At 48.5% G+C, this 27,783-nt stretch overlaps 1 protein-coding gene across 1 annotated transcript in view; it reads left to right on the forward strand.

Annotated features, from left to right (window-relative positions):
* The first annotated feature begins 2,107 nt into the window (after window positions 1–2,107).
* Window positions 2,108–27,783, forward strand: part of MIEF1 (mitochondrial elongation factor 1) — a 65,864-nt gene continuing 40,188 nt past the window's right edge. The window contains exon 1 of the mRNA XM_086963448.1: window positions 2,108–2,251. Coding sequence (XP_086819574.1) covers window positions 2,108–2,251 — 144 coding nt within the window. The remainder of the gene's footprint in view (window positions 2,252–27,783) is intronic.

The following is a 27,783-nucleotide window of genomic DNA, read 5'->3' on the forward strand; positions in this document are numbered from 1 at the left end:
CTCTACAGTGATGGTTCTTACATTCTTGGGTGAGTTGTTGAGAACATGCACGGTAATGATGTTTACTGGAAAGTAACCGTGCATTATCTCTACGTGCCTTGTCCTAGGCATTCCAAAAAGAGATGTACTAAAGCCAACCCTATCATCTAAATGGGAAAAAAAATCAATATTACATATTCAACAAATGCACCACCTTTTAATCTGTGCATAATCCTGTTCATTTAACTTGAAACCGCAACCATCAAGATGTGACCAAAGGAAAGATTTCCAGTTCCAGCATTCTGAATCCTTGTTACGCCTCAGACACCATGTTCTTCTGGCTCTGAAAAGGAGGAAGAACATTTAGACCTATTGCCTTAATATTAAAGGATGGTAAATACATAGATCAAAAGTTTTTTTCCTGCAAATCTGTCTTCATTCAAGTATATAGGGTGCCAGTCAAAGAATCTCACAGCATTTCTACAGAACATATGTTAAGGCAATTTCGACATGGTTCTATCCATTCATCAATAGGTCATCTTAAGGGAGTGGGAGGACCTGGATAAGATAAGATTCCTCTCACAGGATCTTTTTTGTTAAGGGTCCACCTTTTGGGCGTTTAAAGTGCTTTTTTTCGACCAAACTTGACACAACTAGGCACAAAGGAGTCTACTGGAACAGTTTCCCAAAATCTTTTATCCCCTTCTTCTAAGAGATGTAATCTTAACACAAATCTAGTCAAGTTCATCTTATCCGGGTCCTCCCATTCCCTTAAGATGACCTGTTGATGAATGGACAGAACCATGTCGAAATTGCCTTAACACATGTTCTGTAGAAGTGCTGTGAGATTCTTTGACTGGCACCCTATATACTTGAATGAAGACAGATTTGCAGGAAAAAACTTTTGTTCTATGTATTACTATCCTTTAATCTTAAGGTAATAAGTCTAAATGTTCTTCCTCCTTTTCAGAGCCAGAAGAAGAAGAACATGGTGTCTGAGGCGTAACAATTGGAAGAATGCACTGAGCCATATTTTCAAGGACAATTCTTCTCATTTTCTCCTCCAAGTACTCCTTGGATTTCTTACTTCTTTGCCGTTTCCTATTGGGAGAAGGTAAAGATTATGAAGAAGGGAAGGCCAACTCTAAATTAAGCCACTTACTGCTGTGCTTGCCCATAGGAAAACTAAGGAAGATCCCGAACACATGTCCAGCAATCTCAGCACCAAAACAACCTCCTTGCTTACTTTCTTGTTTAAGTAGAGACAGAGAGCTTGCAAGTTCACACCAGTGAGTTTCGGACCGTGCATGCCGAAGAGAAGGAACACTTAAAGCAAGCATGCGGCTCAAGTACACCATGCACTACCCACACCTTTGTCATGCTCCTCACGTTAGCAACTGTGGAAAATAAGGGAAACCTACTTGTTTGATCTTCCATAGTTGGTATTCTCTCCTCTGAAAGACCGCCTCGGCTTGCTGCCATGGGCGATTTTTCTCCTCTTGGGGGGTAAGCCTCGTCGTGTTTCACAGGCTGTTACCTTTCTGTGCCAGTCACATCCCTGGAGTGGCCGTAGCAGGTCTAAGACCAGCAGGGACCCATACTTCCTGATTTTGCCCTAGACCTAAACAGGACAAGCAGAAAGGACAGTTCTATCGCACAGATGATCTTTATGACACCCTTGGGGCGGGTGGAGGTATATGTCACTCCCTGTTTCTTTCTTCTGCAAGAGCTGGATACGTTTCTCTTTGTAATAGCTGGGATGAGGGCAAGGGACGTAGGGATAATCTGCCCACAGAGGTACGGGATTACTTGGGCACTGCAACGACTTGGTGTTCTGCCAGCGTGCACATGATGACAAAGGTCAGCTAAAAGTATATTGTTTGCTAAGGGGGTAAGACTACTTTTCAGTCTAACACCAAATATTATATGATGCTATTTTAAAAAATAATTTTTCCACATATTGACTTTACCTTCTTTATCTTGTATTCACCCTTCTTGTATGCTTTACTGTTAGTTGTGAAAGCTGTATGATCCTTTCCAACACTGTGCCAAGTCTGTGTCTACTTTTCCATTGCATGGCTTGGAAGAATTTGTGCTGTTTGTCTTCTAGGATCAGGCAGTAGAAAAGATGGCTAGTGCTGGAGAGCAGAAGAATAAAAAGGATGAAAATGGACTGGGAACAGCCATCGACTTTGTCCTCTCCAATGCCCGAGTGGTCCTTGGGGTTGGTGGTGCTGCCATGCTGGGCATCGCCACCCTGGCGGTTAAACGGGTGAGTGAGCAGCACAGTTCTTTTGTGAATGGAAGAATGTCAGCTGTGTCTTATTGAAGCACATATGGTCATTCATGCCCTCGCAAGGTTTCAACATCGCAGGTACATTGACAGGCGGCATATGTGCACACGTTGTTTCTCTAAGTTTCTCCTATGAAAATGTCTAAATCAGATTGTTCAAGGCATGTGTGGATGTAGATACAGTTGCTCAGCATAATCCTGCCATCTAGTGTGTGTCTCAGAAGTGTGCAAGTAGTTTTTCTTCTGAAAAAGTCTTTTGATTCACGAGGCAGAGTGACTCTTCCTCTTGCTCGTAATGCGTATGGCCATCGACCTTGTTAGATTGTTTTCTTTCACCGTCTGGTTCGGACGTGTGCTCTTGTTGAACGGGGTTGTCTTTCTTCTTTTCCATACTATACTGTCTGTATTGTTTTCAATCCTGGCTCTCTTCAGGCTCCAACCCCCACACCATCCCCCCCCCCCCCCCCCCCCCCCCCTGCCCGTTTGTTCATCAACGACTAATTCGGACAGCTGCGGCCCTGGGACTTTTGCCCTTGGGGCGCACTACAGAACTTCAATGTCCCTCCACGCCATGTCCACTCTGTGATGGAACAGATGCCTTTCTGTTCTGCCCTCGCCACCCTAAGTTTATACTCGCTGATCTCCACCATACGTGTTACTTGTGACTCCCCCCTGATCACAAGGAGGGTACCTGTGAGGTCTGCAAGTCATTTCGGTCGAAAAAGACACTCCGTGATCGGCCTGCTCTAGACCTAGAGATGTCTCGCCGTATGGTTGAGGATAGACCATAACTCTTGCTTCTGATATGGGCACCTTCTCCCACGAGGACAGCTCCATATTGGAACTGAAGCTGCAGGATCTCCCACCGGGTAAAGTTGTGAGTACTGTGCTGCATCCCCGATCACATCAATCCACCACAAAGGGTTGTTGGAGCACCACTTCCTTCAGGCAATGGTCGGCATCGACTGGTTGCATCGGACACACCGGCTCAGTGCAGAATAAGCACCATAGGCTGAACGCTCCTGACTCCTTCATCAGAGTCTAGCCAGTTTTTGGATCCGAGCCACTCTGCGTCAAAACACGGCTCCGCCGCAAATTTCAGCTTTGGGGCTGAAGCCCTACGCACTGAAAAAGCAGACACTGAAAACTTTGGCGTCGGAGCAGAGATCCAACGCCTTCGGCAAGCATACTCAGACTGTGGAGCCAGTGCTACAACGGCTGCAAGAGGAGATAGACTCCAGTCAGAAACACATTTAATGCACCCGGACCCTGGTCATATCATTATGAAACCTCCCCAAACTAGGTCACAACCAGCCAAGAGACAACTATAATTTGAAGAAGCTTTGGAAGTTCCAATACCACCAAAGCAGAAAAAGAAGGCGGACAAGGCCACAAGTCCAGTGCATGTTAGCCCACCGCTAATACCTGCTGCGCCCCACACACAGTCACCACGGTCTTCAACTATAGAACCCACATCATACTCTCCAGAGGGTTTTATACACTCTTTCACAGGCGGGGGGAAGATGACAGGGGTTTTTCATACCACCACAGGATGACCTGTGGGACTCTTATGATGCTGACCCACCTGGATCTCTGTCCTGCTAAGGCCTCTCCCCCTGACGACGCTATTACCTACCACAACGTAATAGGAGGAGCTGCTGCCTTCCACATAGTGTAATTTCACACTGAGTCTTTAGAGGAGGATTTCTTATTTGAAACTCTATCCTCCAGCCAACGCTCAACACAATACTTGCAGATGCTCAAATGCATGCTATGCCACATGCCAGATATATTCAATGACCCTGTTAGGTCTCGGGTCATCACATCTAGGGTTGACCAAAAATATAAAGCCTCACTCAGCGATTTTCCCCCCTCCCCATATACATAAAGGGACCATTCCAGCCTGACTCATTAGTAGTTGCCATGGCACGCAAAATGGCCAACTCTCCAACATCGGGTGAGAAAACCCCACTGAGTAAAGGGAGCAAAAAGATTGATACCACTGATTAGAGGGTAGCTGCCCAGTCCGCCAGCAACTGGAGAATCGCTAACTCCATTGTACTCCTTTCCTGAAACGACAGGGCCAACTGGGATGAGATGGAGGAGCTCCTTCAACATCTCTCAGAAGATCACAAGAAGCGAGCATACCAGATCGCCTCAGAAGGCAAACAAACTTTAGATAAGCAATTCGGTGCACCCTGGATGCTGCTGACACCACAGCTAGAGGCATACATTTTAGTGGCCTCCTTCGGAGATACGCCTGGCTTAAGGTATCGGGTTTTAAACCTGAAGTGCAGTAAAATATACTATTTGGTCCCCAGGTCGACACCCTCTCCGAAAAGATAAAGAAAGATAAGGGAACGGCCATGGGGGTGTTCCAGACACAATCGCAACATGGTTCCTTTTGTCGTCCTTCTTATCTTAGAGGATCCATAACCACCTCCCCTGAGACCTCCACTTCTAACCAGCTTCCCGAAGGCACAAACCAGCTTGCCGACTACCGAGGATCCTATATGGGCAATAATTTCAAAGGTAGAGGCATGGGCGGCTTGACCAAACCCGCCGCTGCCTTCAAAGCCTGATTTGCCAACCATCCCCCATATCACACAACACCTGTCAGGGGTCAATTATAACTGTGCTTTCCCGCATGGCGGAACATCACCTCTGACTAGTGGGTGTTGAACATCATCCAAAATGCTTGTCTGGCGCTTACTTCCACAACCCCAAACATTTCACCTTGCAAACACAAACTTTCATCACAACCTCAACAGTCGCTCAAGGAAGAAGGTTAGGCACTCCACAAAAAATACATCAGCAAGGCACAGGAATCTAATCACTCTACTTCCTCCTTACTAAAAAGGATGGGTCCCTGAGACCATTCTTGGACCTCCAACCTCTCCTACGTTCTCTCAGAGTACTTTCACACGGTCTCTTTAAGATGTCATTCCTGCAACAGGGCAACTTCCTGGCCACGCTCAACCTGAAGGATGCTTATTTCCACATTCCTATTTACCTGGCGCATCGCCAATACCTCAGGTTTATAATACGCGGACTGCCATTCCAAATGAAGTGCTTCCCTTCGGGGTCACAACTACCTCAGTCTTCACCAAATGTCTTGCAGTAGTAGTTGCTCAATTGCACAGGCAAAACATCATGTATTTCCATATCTAGATGACTGGCTCATCAAAAGTGCAACTCGTCAAAAATACTTCCAGCACGTTTAAGCCACCATAAACCTACTTTATCAACTAGGTTTTATCATTAATGCACTCAAATTCCATCTCCAACCCCTTCAAATGAAGCCCTACTTGGGAACCATCCTCCTCTCACAGCGGAGATAGCTTACCCCAACACCACCAGGATTCAGTCCTTCCAGGTGCTCATACCCCTGTTGCAGCCTTATCAGCAGGTCACTGTCAGGACATCATGCGTCTCCTAGGTAAAATGGCTTCATGCGTAGCCACAGTACCTCATGGCGGACTGAACATGTGCCTGTTGCAGGAGTGCTTAGTGCATCAATAGATTCAAGCAGAGGGTCAACTAGAAGATCTAGAGTTGGTTGCCCGTCAAGCTTGCCACTCTCCACAGTGTTGGAGCACCAACCATCTCTTAAAAGGATGACCTTTCCTTGGCCCAGTTCTTCAAACCATCATAACAATGGACGCCTCCCTCACAGGATAGGGAGCGCATTCACAAGATTTAACTGTCCATGGACGTTGGACACCCAGCTGGAGACCTCTCCATATCAATCATCTGAAGTTGCTAGCTGTTCATCTGGCGCTGAAAACCTTCCTTACTAACCTGATTGGAAAGGTAGTCCTGATCAAAATAGACATGACTGCCATGTATTATCTCCAAAAGCAGGGGGGCACCAGGTCACCTCAACTATCTCATCTAGCACAAACCATTTTGAGGTGGGCCCTCTGGTGCAACATTCAATTTTTAGTAGAGTACCTCCCTGGGGTAGACAACAACAGCAAACAAATCCACGAGTGGGAACTCATCCCACAAGTCCTTCTTCAATACCTCCATCGTTTGGGTCAACCACAAATCGACCTGTTCGCCACAGCAGAAAATGCCCAAACTTTGCCTCCCGGTTCCCACACCAACAGTCCAGGGGCAGGGCACTATGGATACTTAAAAGTCCAATTGGTCGCACACTGCTTGTCCTATCAGCGTGTTGCCCCAAAGCAATGTGGTCCATGTAGTTAGCATCAGCGGGTACGCTTCTGCCAGGGTCTTGAGCAAAAAAATCAAGTCGCGTTGGCCATCCCTGGACACGTGTTTCGAGGTTGTTGCCTCTCGTCAGCAGGGAGTAGGTATATATGTAGGGGTGCTGCATAGGCTGCCAGAAAATATCATCAGGTTCGGTACCACTCGTGGCACGCAGGTGCGTAACCCGGCTCGTCAGCCCCACCAGCTCGAGAGAGCTTGAATATAAATGAAAGTCCAATTGGTCGCACACTGCTTGTCCTATCAGCGTGTTGCCCCAAAGCAATGTGGTCCATGTAGTTAGCATCAGCGGGTACGCTTCTGCCAGGGTCTTGAGCAAAAAAATCAAGTCGCGTTGGCCATCCCTGGACACGTGTTTCGAGGTTGTTGCCTCTCGTCAGCAGGGAGTAGGTATATATGTAGGGGTGCTGCATAGGCTGCCAGAAAATATCATCAGGTTCGGTACCACTCGTGGCACGCAGGTGCGTAACCCGGCTCGTCAGCCCCACCAGCTCGAGAGAGCTTGAATATAAATGAAAGTCCAATTGGTCGCACACTGCTTGTCCTATCAGCGTGTTGCCCCAAAGCAATGTGGTCCATGTAGTTAGCATCAGCGGGTACGCTTCTGCCAGGGTCTTGAGCAAAAAAATCAAGTCGCGTTGGCCATCCCTGGACACGTGTTTCGAGGTTGTTGCCTCTCGTCAGCAGGGAGTAGGTATATATGTAGGGGTGCTGCATAGGCTGCCAGAAAATATCATCAGGTTCGGTACCACTCGTGGCACGCAGGTGCGTAACCCGGCTCGTCAGCCCCACCAGCTCGAGAGAGCTTGAATATAAATGAAAGTCCAATTGGTCGCACACTGCTTGTCCTATCAGCGTGTTGCCCCAAAGCAATGTGGTCCATGTAGTTAGCATCAGCGGGTACGCTTCTGCCAGGGTCTTGAGCAAAAAAATCAAGTCGCGTTGGCCATCCCTGGACACGTGTTTCGAGGTTGTTGCCTCTCGTCAGCAGGGAGTAGGTATATATGTAGGGGTGCTGCATAGGCTGCCAGAAAATATCATCAGGTTCGGTACCACTCGTGGCACGCAGGTGCGTAACCCGGCTCGTCAGCCCCACCAGCTCGAGAGAGCTTGAATATAAATGAAAGTCCAATTGGTCGCACACTGCTTGTCCTATCAGCGTGTTGCCCCAAAGCAATGTGGTCCATGTAGTTAGCATCAGCGGGTACGCTTCTGCCAGGGTCTTGAGCAAAAAAATCAAGTCGCGTTGGCCATCCCTGGACACGTGTTTCGAGGTTGTTGCCTCTCGTCAGCAGGGAGTAGGTATATATGTAGGGGTGCTGCATAGGCTGCCAGAAAATATCATCAGGTTCGGTACCACTCGTGGCACGCAGGTGCGTAACCCGGCTCGTCAGCCCCACCAGCTCGAGAGAGCTTGAATATAAATGAAAGTCCAATTGGTCGCACACTGCTTGTCCTATCAGCGTGTTGCCCCAAAGCAATGTGGTCCATGTAGTTAGCATCAGCGGGTACGCTTCTGCCAGGGTCTTGAGCAAAAAAATCAAGTCGCGTTGGCCATCCCTGGACACGTGTTTCGAGGTTGTTGCCTCTCGTCAGCAGGGAGTAGGTATATATGTAGGGGTGCTGCATAGGCTGCCAGAAAATATCATCAGGTTCGGTACCACTCGTGGCACGCAGGTGCGTAACCCGGCTCGTCAGCCCCACCAGCTCGAGAGAGCTTGAATATAAATGAAAGTCCAATTGGTCGCACACTGCTTGTCCTATCAGCGTGTTGCCCCAAAGCAATGTGGTCCATGTAGTTAGCATCAGCGGGTACGCTTCTGCCAGGGTCTTGAGCAAAAAAATCAAGTCGCGTTGGCCATCCCTGGACACGTGTTTCGAGGTTGTTGCCTCTCGTCAGCAGGGAGTAGGTATATATGTAGGGGTGCTGCATAGGCTGCCAGAAAATATCATCAGGTTCGGTACCACTCGTGGCACGCAGGTGCGTAACCCGGCTCGTCAGCCCCACCAGCTCGAGAGAGCTTGAATATAAATGAAAGTCCAATTGGTCGCACACTGCTTGTCCTATCAGCGTGTTGCCCCAAAGCAATGTGGTCCATGTAGTTAGCATCAGCGGGTACGCTTCTGCCAGGGTCTTGAGCAAAAAAATCAAGTCGCGTTGGCCATCCCTGGACACGTGTTTCGAGGTTGTTGCCTCTCGTCAGCAGGGAGTAGGTATATATGTAGGGGTGCTGCATAGGCTGCCAGAAAATATCATCAGGTTCGGTACCACTCGTGGCACGCAGGTGCGTAACCCGGCTCGTCAGCCCCACCAGCTCGAGAGAGCTTGAATATAAATGAAAGTCCAATTGGTCGCACACTGCTTGTCCTATCAGCGTGTTGCCCCAAAGCAATGTGGTCCATGTAGTTAGCATCAGCGGGTACGCTTCTGCCAGGGTCTTGAGCAAAAAAATCAAGTCGCGTTGGCCATCCCTGGACACGTGTTTCGAGGTTGTTGCCTCTCGTCAGCAGGGAGTAGGTATATATGTAGGGGTGCTGCATAGGCTGCCAGAAAATATCATCAGGTTCGGTACCACTCGTGGCACGCAGGTGCGTAACCCGGCTCGTCAGCCCCACCAGCTCGAGAGAGCTTGAATATAAATGAAAGTCCAATTGGTCGCACACTGCTTGTCCTATCAGCGTGTTGCCCCAAAGCAATGTGGTCCATGTAGTTAGCATCAGCGGGTACGCTTCTGCCAGGGTCTTGAGCAAAAAAATCAAGTCGCGTTGGCCATCCCTGGACACGTGTTTCGAGGTTGTTGCCTCTCGTCAGCAGGGAGTAGGTATATATGTAGGGGTGCTGCATAGGCTGCCAGAAAATATCATCAGGTTCGGTACCACTCGTGGCACGCAGGTGCGTAACCCGGCTCGTCAGCCCCACCAGCTCGAGAGAGCTTGAATATAAATGAAAGTCCAATTGGTCGCACACTGCTTGTCCTATCAGCGTGTTGCCCCAAAGCAATGTGGTCCATGTAGTTAGCATCAGCGGGTACGCTTCTGCCAGGGTCTTGAGCAAAAAAATCAAGTCGCGTTGGCCATCCCTGGACACGTGTTTCGAGGTTGTTGCCTCTCGTCAGCAGGGAGTAGGTATATATGTAGGGGTGCTGCATAGGCTGCCAGAAAATATCATCAGGTTCGGTACCACTCGTGGCACGCAGGTGCGTAACCCGGCTCGTCAGCCCCACCAGCTCGAGAGAGCTTGAATATAAATGAAAGTCCAATTGGTCGCACACTGCTTGTCCTATCAGCGTGTTGCCCCAAAGCAATGTGGTCCATGTAGTTAGCATCAGCGGGTACGCTTCTGCCAGGGTCTTGAGCAAAAAAATCAAGTCGCGTTGGCCATCCCTGGACACGTGTTTCGAGGTTGTTGCCTCTCGTCAGCAGGGAGTAGGTATATATGTAGGGGTGCTGCATAGGCTGCCAGAAAATATCATCAGGTTCGGTACCACTCGTGGCACGCAGGTGCGTAACCCGGCTCGTCAGCCCCACCAGCTCGAGAGAGCTTGAATATAAATGAAAGTCCAATTGGTCGCACACTGCTTGTCCTATCAGCGTGTTGCCCCAAAGCAATGTGGTCCATGTAGTTAGCATCAGCGGGTACGCTTCTGCCAGGGTCTTGAGCAAAAAAATCAAGTCGCGTTGGCCATCCCTGGACACGTGTTTCGAGGTTGTTGCCTCTCGTCAGCAGGGAGTAGGTATATATGTAGGGGTGCTGCATAGGCTGCCAGAAAATATCATCAGGTTCGGTACCACTCGTGGCACGCAGGTGCGTAACCCGGCTCGTCAGCCCCACCAGCTCGAGAGAGCTTGAATATAAATGAAAGTCCAATTGGTCGCACACTGCTTGTCCTATCAGCGTGTTGCCCCAAAGCAATGTGGTCCATGTAGTTAGCATCAGCGGGTACGCTTCTGCCAGGGTCTTGAGCAAAAAAATCAAGTCGCGTTGGCCATCCCTGGACACGTGTTTCGAGGTTGTTGCCTCTCGTCAGCAGGGAGTAGGTATATATGTAGGGGTGCTGCATAGGCTGCCAGAAAATATCATCAGGTTCGGTACCACTCGTGGCACGCAGGTGCGTAACCCGGCTCGTCAGCCCCACCAGCTCGAGAGAGCTTGAATATAAATGAAAGTCCAATTGGTCGCACACTGCTTGTCCTATCAGCGTGTTGCCCCAAAGCAATGTGGTCCATGTAGTTAGCATCAGCGGGTACGCTTCTGCCAGGGTCTTGAGCAAAAAAATCAAGTCGCGTTGGCCATCCCTGGACACGTGTTTCGAGGTTGTTGCCTCTCGTCAGCAGGGAGTAGGTATATATGTAGGGGTGCTGCATAGGCTGCCAGAAAATATCATCAGGTTCGGTACCACTCGTGGCACGCAGGTGCGTAACCCGGCTCGTCAGCCCCACCAGCTCGAGAGAGCTTGAATATAAATGAAAGTCCAATTGGTCGCACACTGCTTGTCCTATCAGCGTGTTGCCCCAAAGCAATGTGGTCCATGTAGTTAGCATCAGCGGGTACGCTTCTGCCAGGGTCTTGAGCAAAAAAATCAAGTCGCGTTGGCCATCCCTGGCAGAAGCGTACCCGCTGATGCTAACTACATGGACCACATTGCTTTGGGGCAACACGCTGATAGGACAAGCAGTGTGCGACCAATTGGACTTTCATTTATATTCAAGCTCTCTCGAGCTGGTGGGGCTGACGAGCCGGGTTACGCACCTGCGTGCCACGAGTGGTACCGAACCTGATGATATTTTCTGGCAGCCTATGCAGCACCCCTACATATATACCTACTCCCTGCTGACGAGAGGCAACAACCTCGAAACACGTGTCCAGGGATGGCCAACGCGACTTGATTTTTTTGCTCAAGACCCTGGCAGAAGCGTACCCGCTGATGCTAACTACATGGACCACATTGCTTTGGGGCAACACGCTGATAGGACAAGCAGTGTGCGACCAATTGGACTTTCATTTATATTCAAGCTCTCTCGAGCTGGTGGGGCTGACGAGCCGGGTTACGCACCTGCGTGCCACGAGTGGTACCGAACCTGATGATATTTTCTGGCAGCCTATGCAGCACCCCTACATATATACCTACTCCCTGCTGACGAGAGGCAACAACCTCGAAACACGTGTCCAGGGATGGCCAACGCGACTTGATTTTTTTGCTCAAGACCCTGGCAGAAGCGTACCCGCTGATGCTAACTACATGGACCACATTGCTTTGGGGCAACACGCTGATAGGACAAGCAGTGTGCGACCAATTGGACTTTCATTTATATTCAAGCTCTCTCGAGCTGGTGGGGCTGACGAGCCGGGTTACGCACCTGCGTGCCACGAGTGGTACCGAACCTGATGATATTTTCTGGCAGCCTATGCAGCACCCCTACATATATACCTACTCCCTGCTGACGAGAGGCAACAACCTCGAAACACGTGTCCAGGGATGGCCAACGCGACTTGATTTTTTTGCTCAAGACCCTGGCAGAAGCGTACCCGCTGATGCTAACTACATGGACCACATTGCTTTGGGGCAACACGCTGATAGGACAAGCAGTGTGCGACCAATTGGACTTTCATTTATATTCAAGCTCTCTCGAGCTGGTGGGGCTGACGAGCCGGGTTACGCACCTGCGTGCCACGAGTGGTACCGAACCTGATGATATTTTCTGGCAGCCTATGCAGCACCCCTACATATATACCTACTCCCTGCTGACGAGAGGCAACAACCTCGAAACACGTGTCCAGGGATGGCCAACGCGACTTGATTTTTTTGCTCAAGACCCTGGCAGAAGCGTACCCGCTGATGCTAACTACATGGACCACATTGCTTTGGGGCAACACGCTGATAGGACAAGCAGTGTGCGACCAATTGGACTTTCATTTATATTCAAGCTCTCTCGAGCTGGTGGGGCTGACGAGCCGGGTTACGCACCTGCGTGCCACGAGTGGTACCGAACCTGATGATATTTTCTGGCAGCCTATGCAGCACCCCTACATATATACCTACTCCCTGCTGACGAGAGGCAACAACCTCGAAACACGTGTCCAGGGATGGCCAACGCGACTTGATTTTTTTGCTCAAGACCCTGGCAGAAGCGTACCCGCTGATGCTAACTACATGGACCACATTGCTTTGGGGCAACACGCTGATAGGACAAGCAGTGTGCGACCAATTGGACTTTCATTTATATTCAAGCTCTCTCGAGCTGGTGGGGCTGACGAGCCGGGTTACGCACCTGCGTGCCACGAGTGGTACCGAACCTGATGATATTTTCTGGCAGCCTATGCAGCACCCCTACATATATACCTACTCCCTGCTGACGAGAGGCAACAACCTCGAAACACGTGTCCAGGGATGGCCAACGCGACTTGATTTTTTTGCTCAAGACCCTGGCAGAAGCGTACCCGCTGATGCTAACTACATGGACCACATTGCTTTGGGGCAACACGCTGATAGGACAAGCAGTGTGCGACCAATTGGACTTTCATTTATATTCAAGCTCTCTCGAGCTGGTGGGGCTGACGAGCCGGGTTACGCACCTGCGTGCCACGAGTGGTACCGAACCTGATGATATTTTCTGGCAGCCTATGCAGCACCCCTACATATATACCTACTCCCTGCTGACGAGAGGCAACAACCTCGAAACACGTGTCCAGGGATGGCCAACGCGACTTGATTTTTTTGCTCAAGACCCTGGCAGAAGCGTACCCGCTGATGCTAACTACATGGACCACATTGCTTTGGGGCAACACGCTGATAGGACAAGCAGTGTGCGACCAATTGGACTTTCATTTATATTCAAGCTCTCTCGAGCTGGTGGGGCTGACGAGCCGGGTTACGCACCTGCGTGCCACGAGTGGTACCGAACCTGATGATATTTTCTGGCAGCCTATGCAGCACCCCTACATATATACCTACTCCCTGCTGACGAGAGGCAACAACCTCGAAACACGTGTCCAGGGATGGCCAACGCGACTTGATTTTTTTGCTCAAGACCCTGGCAGAAGCGTACCCGCTGATGCTAACTACATGGACCACATTGCTTTGGGGCAACACGCTGATAGGACAAGCAGTGTGCGACCAATTGGACTTTCATTTATATTCAAGCTCTCTCGAGCTGGTGGGGCTGACGAGCCGGGTTACGCACCTGCGTGCCACGAGTGGTACCGAACCTGATGATATTTTCTGGCAGCCTATGCAGCACCCCTACATATATACCTACTCCCTGCTGACGAGAGGCAACAACCTCGAAACACGTGTCCAGGGATGGCCAACGCGACTTGATTTTTTTGCTCAAGACCCTGGCAGAAGCGTACCCGCTGATGCTAACTACATGGACCACATTGCTTTGGGGCAACACGCTGATAGGACAAGCAGTGTGCGACCAATTGGACTTTCATTTATATTCAAGCTCTCTCGAGCTGGTGGGGCTGACGAGCCGGGTTACGCACCTGCGTGCCACGAGTGGTACCGAACCTGATGATATTTTCTGGCAGCCTATGCAGCACCCCTACATATATACCTACTCCCTGCTGACGAGAGGCAACAACCTCGAAACACGTGTCCAGGGATGGCCAACGCGACTTGATTTTTTTGCTCAAGACCCTGGCAGAAGCGTACCCGCTGATGCTAACTACATGGACCACATTGCTTTGGGGCAACACGCTGATAGGACAAGCAGTGTGCGACCAATTGGACTTTCATTTATATTCAAGCTCTCTCGAGCTGGTGGGGCTGACGAGCCGGGTTACGCACCTGCGTGCCACGAGTGGTACCGAACCTGATGATATTTTCTGGCAGCCTATGCAGCACCCCTACATATATACCTACTCCCTGCTGACGAGAGGCAACAACCTCGAAACACGTGTCCAGGGATGGCCAACGCGACTTGATTTTTTTGCTCAAGACCCTGGCAGAAGCGTACCCGCTGATGCTAACTACATGGACCACATTGCTTTGGGGCAACACGCTGATAGGACAAGCAGTGTGCGACCAATTGGACTTTCATTTATATTCAAGCTCTCTCGAGCTGGTGGGGCTGACGAGCCGGGTTACGCACCTGCGTGCCACGAGTGGTACCGAACCTGATGATATTTTCTGGCAGCCTATGCAGCACCCCTACATATATACCTACTCCCTGCTGACGAGAGGCAACAACCTCGAAACACGTGTCCAGGGATGGCCAACGCGACTTGATTTTTTTGCTCAAGACCCTGGCAGAAGCGTACCCGCTGATGCTAACTACATGGACCACATTGCTTTGGGGCAACACGCTGATAGGACAAGCAGTGTGCGACCAATTGGACTTTCATTTATATTCAAGCTCTCTCGAGCTGGTGGGGCTGACGAGCCGGGTTACGCACCTGCGTGCCACGAGTGGTACCGAACCTGATGATATTTTCTGGCAGCCTATGCAGCACCCCTACATATATACCTACTCCCTGCTGACGAGAGGCAACAACCTCGAAACACGTGTCCAGGGATGGCCAACGCGACTTGATTTTTTTGCTCAAGACCCTGGCAGAAGCGTACCCGCTGATGCTAACTACATGGACCACATTGCTTTGGGGCAACACGCTGATAGGACAAGCAGTGTGCGACCAATTGGACTTTCATTTATATTCAAGCTCTCTCGAGCTGGTGGGGCTGACGAGCCGGGTTACGCACCTGCGTGCCACGAGTGGTACCGAACCTGATGATATTTTCTGGCAGCCTATGCAGCACCCCTACATATATACCTACTCCCTGCTGACGAGAGGCAACAACCTCGAAACACGTGTCCAGGGATGGCCAACGCGACTTGATTTTTTTGCTCAAGACCCTGGCAGAAGCGTACCCGCTGATGCTAACTACATGGACCACATTGCTTTGGGGCAACACGCTGATAGGACAAGCAGTGTGCGACCAATTGGACTTTCATTTATATTCAAGCTCTCTCGAGCTGGTGGGGCTGACGAGCCGGGTTACGCACCTGCGTGCCACGAGTGGTACCGAACCTGATGATATTTTCTGGCAGCCTATGCAGCACCCCTACATATATACCTACTCCCTGCTGACGAGAGGCAACAACCTCGAAACACGTGTCCAGGGATGGCCAACGCGACTTGATTTTTTTGCTCAAGACCCTGGCAGAAGCGTACCCGCTGATGCTAACTACATGGACCACATTGCTTTGGGGCAACACGCTGATAGGACAAGCAGTGTGCGACCAATTGGACTTTCATTTATATTCAAGCTCTCTCGAGCTGGTGGGGCTGACGAGCCGGGTTACGCACCTGCGTGCCACGAGTGGTACCGAACCTGATGATATTTTCTGGCAGCCTATGCAGCACCCCTACATATATACCTACTCCCTGCTGACGAGAGGCAACAACCTCGAAACACGTGTCCAGGGATGGCCAACGCGACTTGATTTTTTTGCTCAAGACCCTGGCAGAAGCGTACCCGCTGATGCTAACTACATGGACCACATTGCTTTGGGGCAACACGCTGATAGGACAAGCAGTGTGCGACCAATTGGACTTTCATTTATATTCAAGCTCTCTCGAGCTGGTGGGGCTGACGAGCCGGGTTACGCACCTGCGTGCCACGAGTGGTACCGAACCTGATGATATTTTCTGGCAGCCTATGCAGCACCCCTACATATATACCTACTCCCTGCTGACGAGAGGCAACAACCTCGAAACACGTGTCCAGGGATGGCCAACGCGACTTGATTTTTTTGCTCAAGACCCTGGCAGAAGCGTACCCGCTGATGCTAACTACATGGACCACATTGCTTTGGGGCAACACGCTGATAGGACAAGCAGTGTGCGACCAATTGGACTTTCATTTATATTCAAGCTCTCTCGAGCTGGTGGGGCTGACGAGCCGGGTTACGCACCTGCGTGCCACGAGTGGTACCGAACCTGATGATATTTTCTGGCAGCCTATGCAGCACCCCTACATATATACCTACTCCCTGCTGACGAGAGGCAACAACCTCGAAACACGTGTCCAGGGATGGCCAACGCGACTTGATTTTTTTGCTCAAGACCCTGGCAGAAGCGTACCCGCTGATGCTAACTACATGGACCACATTGCTTTGGGGCAACACGCTGATAGGACAAGCAGTGTGCGACCAATTGGACTTTCATTTATATTCAAGCTCTCTCGAGCTGGTGGGGCTGACGAGCCGGGTTACGCACCTGCGTGCCACGAGTGGTACCGAACCTGATGATATTTTCTGGCAGCCTATGCAGCACCCCTACATATATACCTACTCCCTGCTGACGAGAGGCAACAACCTCGAAACACGTGTCCAGGGATGGCCAACGCGACTTGATTTTTTTGCTCAAGACCCTGGCAGAAGCGTACCCGCTGATGCTAACTACATGGACCACATTGCTTTGGGGCAACACGCTGATAGGACAAGCAGTGTGCGACCAATTGGACTTTCATTTATATTCAAGCTCTCTCGAGCTGGTGGGGCTGACGAGCCGGGTTACGCACCTGCGTGCCACGAGTGGTACCGAACCTGATGATATTTTCTGGCAGCCTATGCAGCACCCCTACATATATACCTACTCCCTGCTGACGAGAGGCAACAACCTCGAAACACGTGTCCAGGGATGGCCAACGCGACTTGATTTTTTTGCTCAAGACCCTGGCAGAAGCGTACCCGCTGATGCTAACTACATGGACCACATTGCTTTGGGGCAACACGCTGATAGGACAAGCAGTGTGCGACCAATTGGACTTTCATTTATATTCAAGCTCTCTCGAGCTGGTGGGGCTGACGAGCCGGGTTACGCACCTGCGTGCCACGAGTGGTACCGAACCTGATGATATTTTCTGGCAGCCTATGCAGCACCCCTACATATATACCTACTCCCTGCTGACGAGAGGCAACAACCTCGAAACACGTGTCCAGGGATGGCCAACGCGACTTGATTTTTTTGCTCAAGACCCTGGCAGAAGCGTACCCGCTGATGCTAACTACATGGACCACATTGCTTTGGGGCAACACGCTGATAGGACAAGCAGTGTGCGACCAATTGGACTTTCATTTATATTCAAGCTCTCTCGAGCTGGTGGGGCTGACGAGCCGGGTTACGCACCTGCGTGCCACGAGTGGTACCGAACCTGATGATATTTTCTGGCAGCCTATGCAGCACCCCTACATATATACCTACTCCCTGCTGACGAGAGGCAACAACCTCGAAACACGTGTCCAGGGATGGCCAACGCGACTTGATTTTTTTGCTCAAGACCCTGGCAGAAGCGTACCCGCTGATGCTAACTACATGGACCACATTGCTTTGGGGCAACACGCTGATAGGACAAGCAGTGTGCGACCAATTGGACTTTCATTTATATTCAAGCTCTCTCGAGCTGGTGGGGCTGACGAGCCGGGTTACGCACCTGCGTGCCACGAGTGGTACCGAACCTGATGATATTTTCTGGCAGCCTATGCAGCACCCCTACATATATACCTACTCCCTGCTGACGAGAGGCAACAACCTCGAAACACGTGTCCAGGGATGGCCAACGCGACTTGATTTTTTTGCTCAAGACCCTGGCAGAAGCGTACCCGCTGATGCTAACTACATGGACCACATTGCTTTGGGGCAACACGCTGATAGGACAAGCAGTGTGCGACCAATTGGACTTTCACTATGGATACTTAGTCTGGGATATTTGCTTATGCTTTTCCGCCTCCGCCACTGATTTCGTTTGTAGTTTGCAAACTACAGCAGGCATTGCTCACCCTCATCCTAATGGCTGCTACATGGGCACAACATCCATGGTTCACCACACTTCTAGAACTCTCAGTAGTTCCTCTTTTGATCCTGCCGAATAGACAGGATTTTCTCACGCACAGCCAGGAAGAAGTCCGACACCCAGACCAAGATCCCTCAATCTTGCAATTTGGCCCCTGTAGTCATAGAATTTGGCTTTTTTAAATTACCACAACCATGTATGGACCTTCTCAAAGAAGTACAGAGGCCCACTTCTCATGCCTGTTATGCTGCTACGTGGAAAAGGTTTCTCCACTCCAGTCATTCTAAACACACTGGTTTATTAGCAGCTAAGGTTCAAGAGATTCTGTTACTTATTTCATTTATATACTTCTGGCCTAGCTTTCACATTTATAACACCACACCTAGCGGCAGTAACCGTGCATTTACAAAACTGACAACACACTTCCATTCAGAAGTTCTGTCATCAAGGCCTTCGTGGAAGGCCTTAAGAGTCCTTCTTCCTAGAGTGCCACAAGCTCTCACTTGGAACCCAAATATTGTATTAACAAGATTAATGGGCCCTCCATTTTTCAGTATTGTATTAACAAGATTAATGGGCCCTCAATTCGAACCCGTCCACTCCTGCCCCCTCTAGTTTCTATCCTGGAAAGTAACATACCTGGTTGCTATCATTTCACTTATATGTGACCATGAAGCATTAACTTTAGGAGAAACTTTCGTCCAACTACATAGAGAGAGGGTGGTTCTAGGTAAAATTCCTTCCAACTGTGGCGTCTCAATTCCACTTTATTCTGTTGAACTACCAGTATTTTTTCTTCAACCAGACTCGGTAGCAGAAAGGTCTTTACCTGCTTTTGATGTAAAAGAAGCCCTCATATGTTATATTGACGGAACAAAGTCATTTAGGAAAGCAAAACAACTCTGTTTCCTTTTCAAAGCCACACTAAGGAAGTGCCAGTTCTAAATCGGGCATAGCACATTAGATCGCCAAATGCATCCAGACATGTTATACTAAAGCTAAAAGAACTTTACCTATCCCTCCTAGGGTTCACGCCCCTCGTTTATTAAAAATAAAAAATTCAATGACTTGTGAGAAATATACCTATATCCAACATATGTAAAGCAGCTACATGGTCTACACCACATATGTTTACAGAACATTACTGTGTAGATGTGCTAGCCTGTCAACAAGCCAATGTTGGCCAAGCAGTTCTACGTACATTATGCCAAACAACGGTAACCCTTACAGGTTAACCACCACTTATGGAGGAGGACTGCTTTACAGTCTCTTCGAAGCATTTGTATCTACAGCCACACATGCCACAAACTGAAAATGTTACTTAACCCAGTAAGCATCAGTTCATGACATGTAGTGCTGTAGGTTTACTTGCGCCCACCCTCCTCCCGGACATCTGTTTGTTACAGTTACATTTATGGGTTTTCACAAATCTCATTAGCTTGGACATCACACTATACTAACATATACTTTATACCCCATCCTTCACCTGACTTCTGGGAAAACAATGTAACAATGGAGTTGATGACCATGTCCATTATCAGCAAGAGGAGGAGTCACTCTACCATGTCACTCGAAAGACTTTCTTCGAAGAAATCAACTTGCACACTTCCAAGCCCAACACTAGATAACAGGATTGTACTTATCATGTGAAACGACAGCACTACATTCCACGAACAGATACTTACTGGGTAAGTAACATTTTTCTACCTAGGTCGTTGGGTTTATTTAGGAATAGACGACCAAATATGTTCTGCATTTAAACTGGCGGTTTATAGTTTGTAACAATCAACTGAAAAGTTACTTGTTCATCGCAGTAGTGCCCCAACCAGGGCATACTGTCCATATTCACATGCTTCAAATGCATTTTAGCTTTCTGGAATACTGTCAAGAGAAATCTTTAAACACTTAGTGCCTCTTTATGGATTGTGCAGTTTCAGGTGGAATTTGCATACAGGGCTTATGCTAATACTCCAAGCTATGGTATTAAGTGGGTGTGCAATTTACTCGTGATTCTGATTTTTGGACATGAGAATAGTGGGGTAACACACTACATGTTTTTACCTGTTCCAGTGTGAGGATTATTTGTCTGCATCATTTGCTCCTAGTTTACCTTGTGCAAAAAAATGCTGGCAAATGGCTGCTTTGTTCGGGTAGCACCCAACTTTGTATCTCAGTTCGATATACACTTACATCAGAATATGCAGATACCTCATAATGAAGGCCTAGTCTCCTTCTCTAAATAATGTAGTAGGATTGTGGAACCTGACAATACTGAGGATGACTCAAATGCTTGGCTTCATTGGAGCTATTTAAGTAACACTGCTAAGGAATATATAAAGAAGTACAATATAAAATGCGGTACAAAGCACCCTTTATTGTATGTTAGAAGGATAATGCAAGTCAGAGAATTTGAGGACACAATAGAGGAGCATGACTGAACACCAACTTCCTTTATAAAGTTACAGAACTTGAATATGGCTTGCAAAATTCTTCTTTTGTTTGTTATGTATTGCGTGGGATACTGGTGTTCTCTTGCTTTGATGTATGTGATGTCCTAGTACCAACCTTTTTCTGAATCTGTAATATTGAGCTAATATGTATAATATGAGATTGTAACTGCGGAAAGCAAATATTATTAGAACTTTACTGCAGAGCATTTAAAAATCCTATTTCAATATGTGAAGCACATATATTGACGCCTCTGGTTTAAAAACCTATCCCTATCATTGAGCCTCAATTTAGACCTTCCAGGAGGCTCTCCTCCCCTTTCCATTGACGTGCCCTCCACCATGGAAAGTGGACAAAGGGAGTTTTTGTGAGCTAATGGCTAGCAGTCCCCACTGCCTTCATTCTCCCATGCCTGGTTATGTTAGTCTGCAGAATCAGGCTCTGGAACTCCAGTGCCGCTAATATCAGAAAGGAAAAATAAACTGGTAAGTAATAGAAAGTTTGGAGATTCTTTCTTTATCTTAACCAGCTACCCTCCAACATATTTCCCTCTTGTACAATGTAAACTCTTTAATGGGCTCTGTTTGCTGCAAGGGGTTCAGTACCCTCGGTATTAGTCCTCTCCGGCTCCGGTTGGTCCTGGTGACCTAGGACAGATATGACCTTCAGGAGCACAGGATCCTCTTCATGGAAGGCTTCTGCGTCAGGCTGGCTGGAGAGTGGCAGCTTGGTAAACCAGAATTTGTGTTTTGGAATTAGTGCTTTCAGTCTGCAGGTGAGTAGCCCTTCTACTCCAAAGGAGATTACTGGCAATTTGCAAAGGGCTGCAAATCTCCCCGGGTTCTTAGAAGCGGGTCAGCTGCAGGACAAGTCGCTGGTCACGATTGTCGAGACTGGTGGAGGCAGGCAGGGTTTGCCGACAAAAGTCCACAGCAGTCTCCAGTTCTTACTTTTCTTGCAGCTCTTCTTTGTTCTTCTTTAGCCATCGAATCTAAGTTCCTGGTGTCGGTGGTGCCTTCTAAATACTCAGTTATGAGGAGTGACCGGTAGTAGCCAGTGGGATGCTTAGCTTTTGGGTGTCACATCCTCCATATGACCACTTCCTGTGGGAAGTGTGCATAACCCTGACCCAGAGAGTCGAATTCTGCTTAAATTAAGATGGTGGGATTCGAAAAGTATTGCCTACATCAGGTCGCACACCTTAGGGGGTGACTAGCCAGAGAGGGGGGCACACCTCCTGACTAGCTTATTTTCTCACCTGTCCTGATGCCAAAAGGGCCTGAGAAGGTGGTGGCATTTCCCCTGTCTGAGGAAGCCTTGGGTCGCATATCATCCTGCTTGGAGGAGGTGACAACACCCCTGACTGGAGCATGCATTGTTTCGGCCCTCGGAGCGCAGATTCTCACCTGTAGGGGGTCCGGAACCTATCTGTGGTGGCAGGCTGGACTTAACCTGTCAGCCAGCACACCAGTAGTTGGTATGTTTTCAGGGGGCACCTCTAAGGTGCCCTCTGGGTGCATGCATTAATAAATCCATGACTGGAATCTGTGTGGGTTTATTACAATGAGTTTCAATAAAGCCATCATGTAGCTGAGGAACTCATAAATACCAGTGTCCAGCACATGTGCTCAAAATTGCTTCCCCATCCACTTGTAATATTTAAGAATTTACTTTGATACCACGGGGCCATATCTGCTCATGCAGATATGTCCATACATGTAGTATAGTGCACCCTGCCATATGGCTATAAGGCCTGCTGTGGGAGGGGAGGGGTTTACCTATACTGCATACAGTGTCTGCAGGCATGGCACAAAGGAGGTATGCCATGTTGCGCCTTCCCTTTTCTCTACACCTTAGCACGGAGCCTCCAATGGCAGTTTGCATGTTGATGTGGAGGGGTCCCCAAGGGTGGCACAATACATGCTGCAAACCTTAGGGACCCTCTTTAGCATCTTTGCCCTAGGCACCAGGAGTACAATTTACTAGGGACTTAAAAGGGGTGCTAAAGGTATTGTCGATTGTGGGAACAATAGTACAGTTTTAGGGAAAGATCTGGCTCTGGGGACCTGGATAACAGGAAGACAGTGCACCTCTGTCAAAATTGCACCAGATACCAGGCACAAACTGGGGGTGACCATGTAAAAAGGGGGCAGTTTCCTGCACCGGTGATTAGCCGAAAGTGGTCTCAGCCACCTCTTTGAGATGCTCAAAGGCGCTCCTACTGTGGAGCAAATGTTTTGCAGTTTGGCCCGCATGAGAGCTTTCTCCCGTCAGTGTGAGAACCCTGATTCATAGTTGGCCTCTGAGTTGGAGTACTGCTGTGCCTGCACTCTAATGTGAAGTACTACAATTAAGACCATTTTATGCACATGGGAGTACTTTATGTAAATACCTCTTTTCCATAGTGGAGGTAGTTTGTACAATCATTTTTTTCCCCGGAGTACTAGAAAAGCAACCCTCGCAGATAGGCATTGTAACATCTTGTTTCTCCTGGAAAAAAAAAGGTGATGGTGATTTAAAAAAAATCTTAAGTACTGAAGTTTGTCAAAAATGAATAGCAGTGTTTTAGGGCAGATAGAAACCAACTGGGCACGAATAATATGCTTGCGGTCTTATAAAACAAAGGACTGGCACGGAAACTGGAGGGCCCTACGAAACACACGGTCACAATATGCCATGCAGCACAGGCTAGGTTAGGATGGAGAGGGGTTATCACCAAACTTACTCCACTCTGGGATACCAAAAAACTGGGACAATTGAGAAATAGCAAGGGATTTGACCAGTGGGACAACATAGGCATCTCCACGGTAGGCGACCTATGGGACGGGGGGACGGTGATAACACTTACCCAACTTCAGCGACAATATGACTTGGGCCCGACCGAGACTTATAGGTACACCCAAATAAGGCATGCACTGCTAGCGGTAATACCGCAAGATACAGAGGTCCCAGACTCAGCCCCATTAAAAGACAGACTGCTCACTGACCACATGCAAAAACGAGCCACGTCCTTCACATACAGAAAGCTAATCAACAACCTGCCAGACCCGACGGTAGCACTGCGGGACAAATGGGTGATGGAGGTGGGCGATATAGATGACTCAGAGTGGCAAGAGGCCCTGGCATCACCTAAGGAGGTGGGAATCTCTGCAAGGCTTCGGTTAGTACAACTTAAGATCTTACACCGAGTGTATTACACTAGGACCATGTTACATAAAATACAAAGGGCGCAACATCCATACTGACTTAAAGGGTGTGGAGAGGAGGGGTCGTTCATACACACAATGTGGGAGTGTGCAGCAATAATGGACTACTGGTGAAAGGTGTTACGTACAATATCGCAAGCGATGGGGGTGTCACTTCTCCCTAACCCGCGTAGATGCCTACTCAACATATGGGAGCCCAACGACCTCACCCGCCATGGCCAAACTTGGGTCACATTGGGACTTATGATAGCGAAACGTAATATTGCGCAGAAATGGGGGGCAGTGGAAACACCGTTATTAGCGACTTGGTGCAGAGATATTGATCTGACTATGGTCACGGAACGGACAGTGTATGCTAATCGAAAGAGCCCCCGAAAATGGACTAATATATGGGCAGCCTGGAATACCTACCGAGGGGACATCTGTGACCCATTGCTAGACTCTGAGGACGATAGCACAGATGAAGAATGAGGGTGGGAGGGTGGTATTGATGGGACCTGTACCGACGAGGGAGACACTGCAGAAAAGTCAGATTGCTATTGAATCCATAACGGCAAAGTATTGGTATGTATATCCCCTACTTACATTATGTGCTTCTCTGTATACTCCTTTTTTTCTTTCATTCAATTATTACTCCTTTGTTTCAAACCTCTGTTTGTAAATGTTATCATTTCCAAACGTTTGCTTTGTAGCGAGTTTTTCAATCAATATATTTCATATTCCATATTTTATACATTTGATTTCATATTTTTATGCTAAGTCCCAATGCATTTCAAGCATCTGCTCTGCATCAGGGGATAACTTTGTCTGAAAATATAATACATCATGTTGAGTACTTGGTCTTTTACCACATGCATGCATACTAAGGTTAAATTAAACATGTATATATGTACTTGCTGGTACCCATTGTGTCGTGCTCTTTTAACAGTGTATGCCTATTAAAAAATGTGAAAAACGCAAAAGAACCTTTGTTTGTAAACCACACGTATGTAAATACCTTATAGCCCTGTTGACTTAAAGAATGCGCGTATTACACTAACCTTTAATAATTCTTTCAAACTGTAAGGGGGACAGAAAAACTTCGGTAAATCACTCGTTTTGTATTAATCGAACGTGTACAAGTACACGATGTTCAAAGCTTCGTTCTTACCCGGTGTGTGATAAATGTGTTCTTTCCTCGCTACCTCGGCGTTCGTCGCTCTATCCCTTCGGGCTGGTTGCTACTCTATGTCCTGCTCCCGCGACTACGTGGATGTGCGTGTGTTGTTTACTAAAATTTAAAGTGACACCCACTGACCTGAACACTCATCAGACTCAGTGGGCTACCATAGGGTTCATGCTTGCTAAAAGAAATATTGCACAATTGGGTGGCCTTTTTAGGACTATGCTACACCTTCCTTTTTAGGTTTCGCCTCGCCAAAGATGCGCTCTGCGCATCTTTTCGGCGCAGGCGAAATCCTGTTGAGAACTGTAGTGTGGCTTTTGTTCGGCCCTCGTCATTGATTGGCTGGCTCCGTAAACGGAGCCTTGCCATTGGACGAGGGGCCTGTCCGTCAATGCCGGACCAGACACGGGGGCGTTCCCGACATTCTTTGGCTTTTGCCGACGTCACGCGACGCCGGGAACGCCCCCGAGTCTGTTCCGGCATTGCCGGCACCTCCCTTGCTGCTCGGGTCTCCTTATAATAATCTCCCGCCTCCCTCGTCCTCTCCCGCCCCCCTTCCGACGTCCGTGACCTTTCCCGCCCCCCTCGTCCTCTCCCGTCCGCCCCCCCCCCAGAGCGGAGGAGGGAAGCCCGACTTGCCCAGCGTTTGTGTCGTGACTCTCCCGGCTCACTTACCCGGAAGCGGAAGCGGAAGCACGGTTGTCAGACGGGTCAATGTCAGCAGCAGTAGCATGGCGGCTGCGATGCTTTTGCGAGTCTTGCGGTGCGCCTTGCCGAGGGCGGGCGGGAGCCTGAGCCTGCAGACCCGGGGGATGAGGGAAGGTACGTGAAGTATTAGTATAGATATTGTTTTTTATATCTGCAGAGGCCTTCATTAGAATCTGTGGGTTAATTAGCAGATACTGCTGTAAATATAAAATCTAACTTGTTGAAATTCTTATATTATGGCTACAGCTACACAGGGCGAGTGGGCACGGAAATGTCCATCCAGATTTCCCTTCAGAACAATATAGCAATGTCCCTGTTACTGGATCAGCACAGACGGGCCTCCGTGAGACGCTCTTTCGTATGCTGATTGCCTTTTGTGTCTCCTTCACAGAGGTGCACATGTGCTCCTCACAGGCTCCGGTGTCGTGCCCCAGACACACACACACCAGCCCTCCTTTTGACCCTCCAGACGGCGGTGGACGCCGAAGGCTCACTTCCCTGCTTTGTTTACCTGCCTTGTTTGCCTCCCCTGTATGTTTCAAAGGCTAAAATCTACGTTTCTGTCTGTCGGAGGAGGGGGGCATGGGGGATACACATGACTTATTTTAAGACCCCGCATGGTGTCCTTTCAAACAGAAATTCGGCTTCTCTTTCCCCACTGAGAACACGGATTTGGAGGCCCGAGCCAGTAAAGTAAAATGAATGAGCAAACAGACAGCGAGCCCTCCGAAGAGAGAGAAAGGATGTGGATTGCGAGCATTTGACACGGGGGCGATTATCTATCCCAATTGCAGGATTTGCCGTTCCGTCTTTGTCATGCAAACAGGAAAAAGTCCGGGGACCCGTAATAGCCCCTGGGCGGTTTGTGTATTGGAATCGGCGCGGGCCTTTCAGGCTATCAGACAGGGAATTACAGCGGACTGGGAGAGCTGAAATACGGGCAGCCCAGGGCATTAGCGCAGATTTAGTTAATACACATTTATTGAGGTCGAAAGAGCGGGGTTGGACCAGGAGAAGTGGGATCTCGGAATGTTTAAAAATAAGATAAACATTCACGTTTACATACACGTGTTTGTACTTTTAAACTTTACAACCACGCTTCAAAAATTCGCATTGTCAAGAAAAGCGAAAAACTCTTCGATACTACCAGCTCATTGTTGTTAAATGCTGGTCGCAATGTATTTGTATGCTCGCTTTTGATGTTTCGAATTTTACTGTATAGAGGTTGCAACCTCGGCTGTTTAACACACAAACATTCCATCAAATCTAGAGCTGCATGGCCAAGCGGATGGTGCCCCGCTAGGACCATTACAACATGTTTGAATAGTTGTCTCCAACCAGTTTGGACAGTCCAACTGCCTGTGCGCTCCCAAACACTAACCGCCTTGGTCGCCTAGATGAAGACTCTATGTGTGAGTTGCGCACATGACTGGTATGTGGAGCAGAAGCGCTGCTATTCGGAAAGCACGTTGTAAGACTGCATGTCAGTGGGAAACTGTGTGTTTTAGTAATATATTTATTTAAAGTGAGAAGTTTTTAAACAGAAATTGAAAAATCATTCCTGCCACCGACCTGATGACATTTCAATTAGTGAAGTAAGAGGCGAGTCGGGGGTCATGTGTACCCTGTAGGTGGGCTAGGTACAAATTTTACATGGAACATAATTGTAGTCTATTAAATCAAAGAAAAAAGAGTGCCTCTAATAAGAGAAATTCTGAAAGCACATTGTTTTTATATAATTGTCTTTTATGGTAAACTTTTACCGAAATAAAGATTTTTTTGAATTGAATTGAATTGAATTGAAAGCACATATTTGAAGGTGTTCTCATGTGCTATGAAGAACAAGGCGGCTCAGTAAAAATAAGATATTTGCCCAAGATCACACAATTTGAGACCAGTTTATGGACCAAGAGCATTACAGTTAGGTTGAATAGATTATTCATGTAATCAGAC

Source organism: Lissotriton vulgaris, chromosome 1_1 (assembly GCF_964263255.1).
Source record: "Lissotriton vulgaris chromosome 1_1, aLisVul1.2, whole genome shotgun sequence".
Classification (NCBI taxonomy): domain Eukaryota; kingdom Metazoa; phylum Chordata; class Amphibia; order Caudata; family Salamandridae; genus Lissotriton; species Lissotriton vulgaris.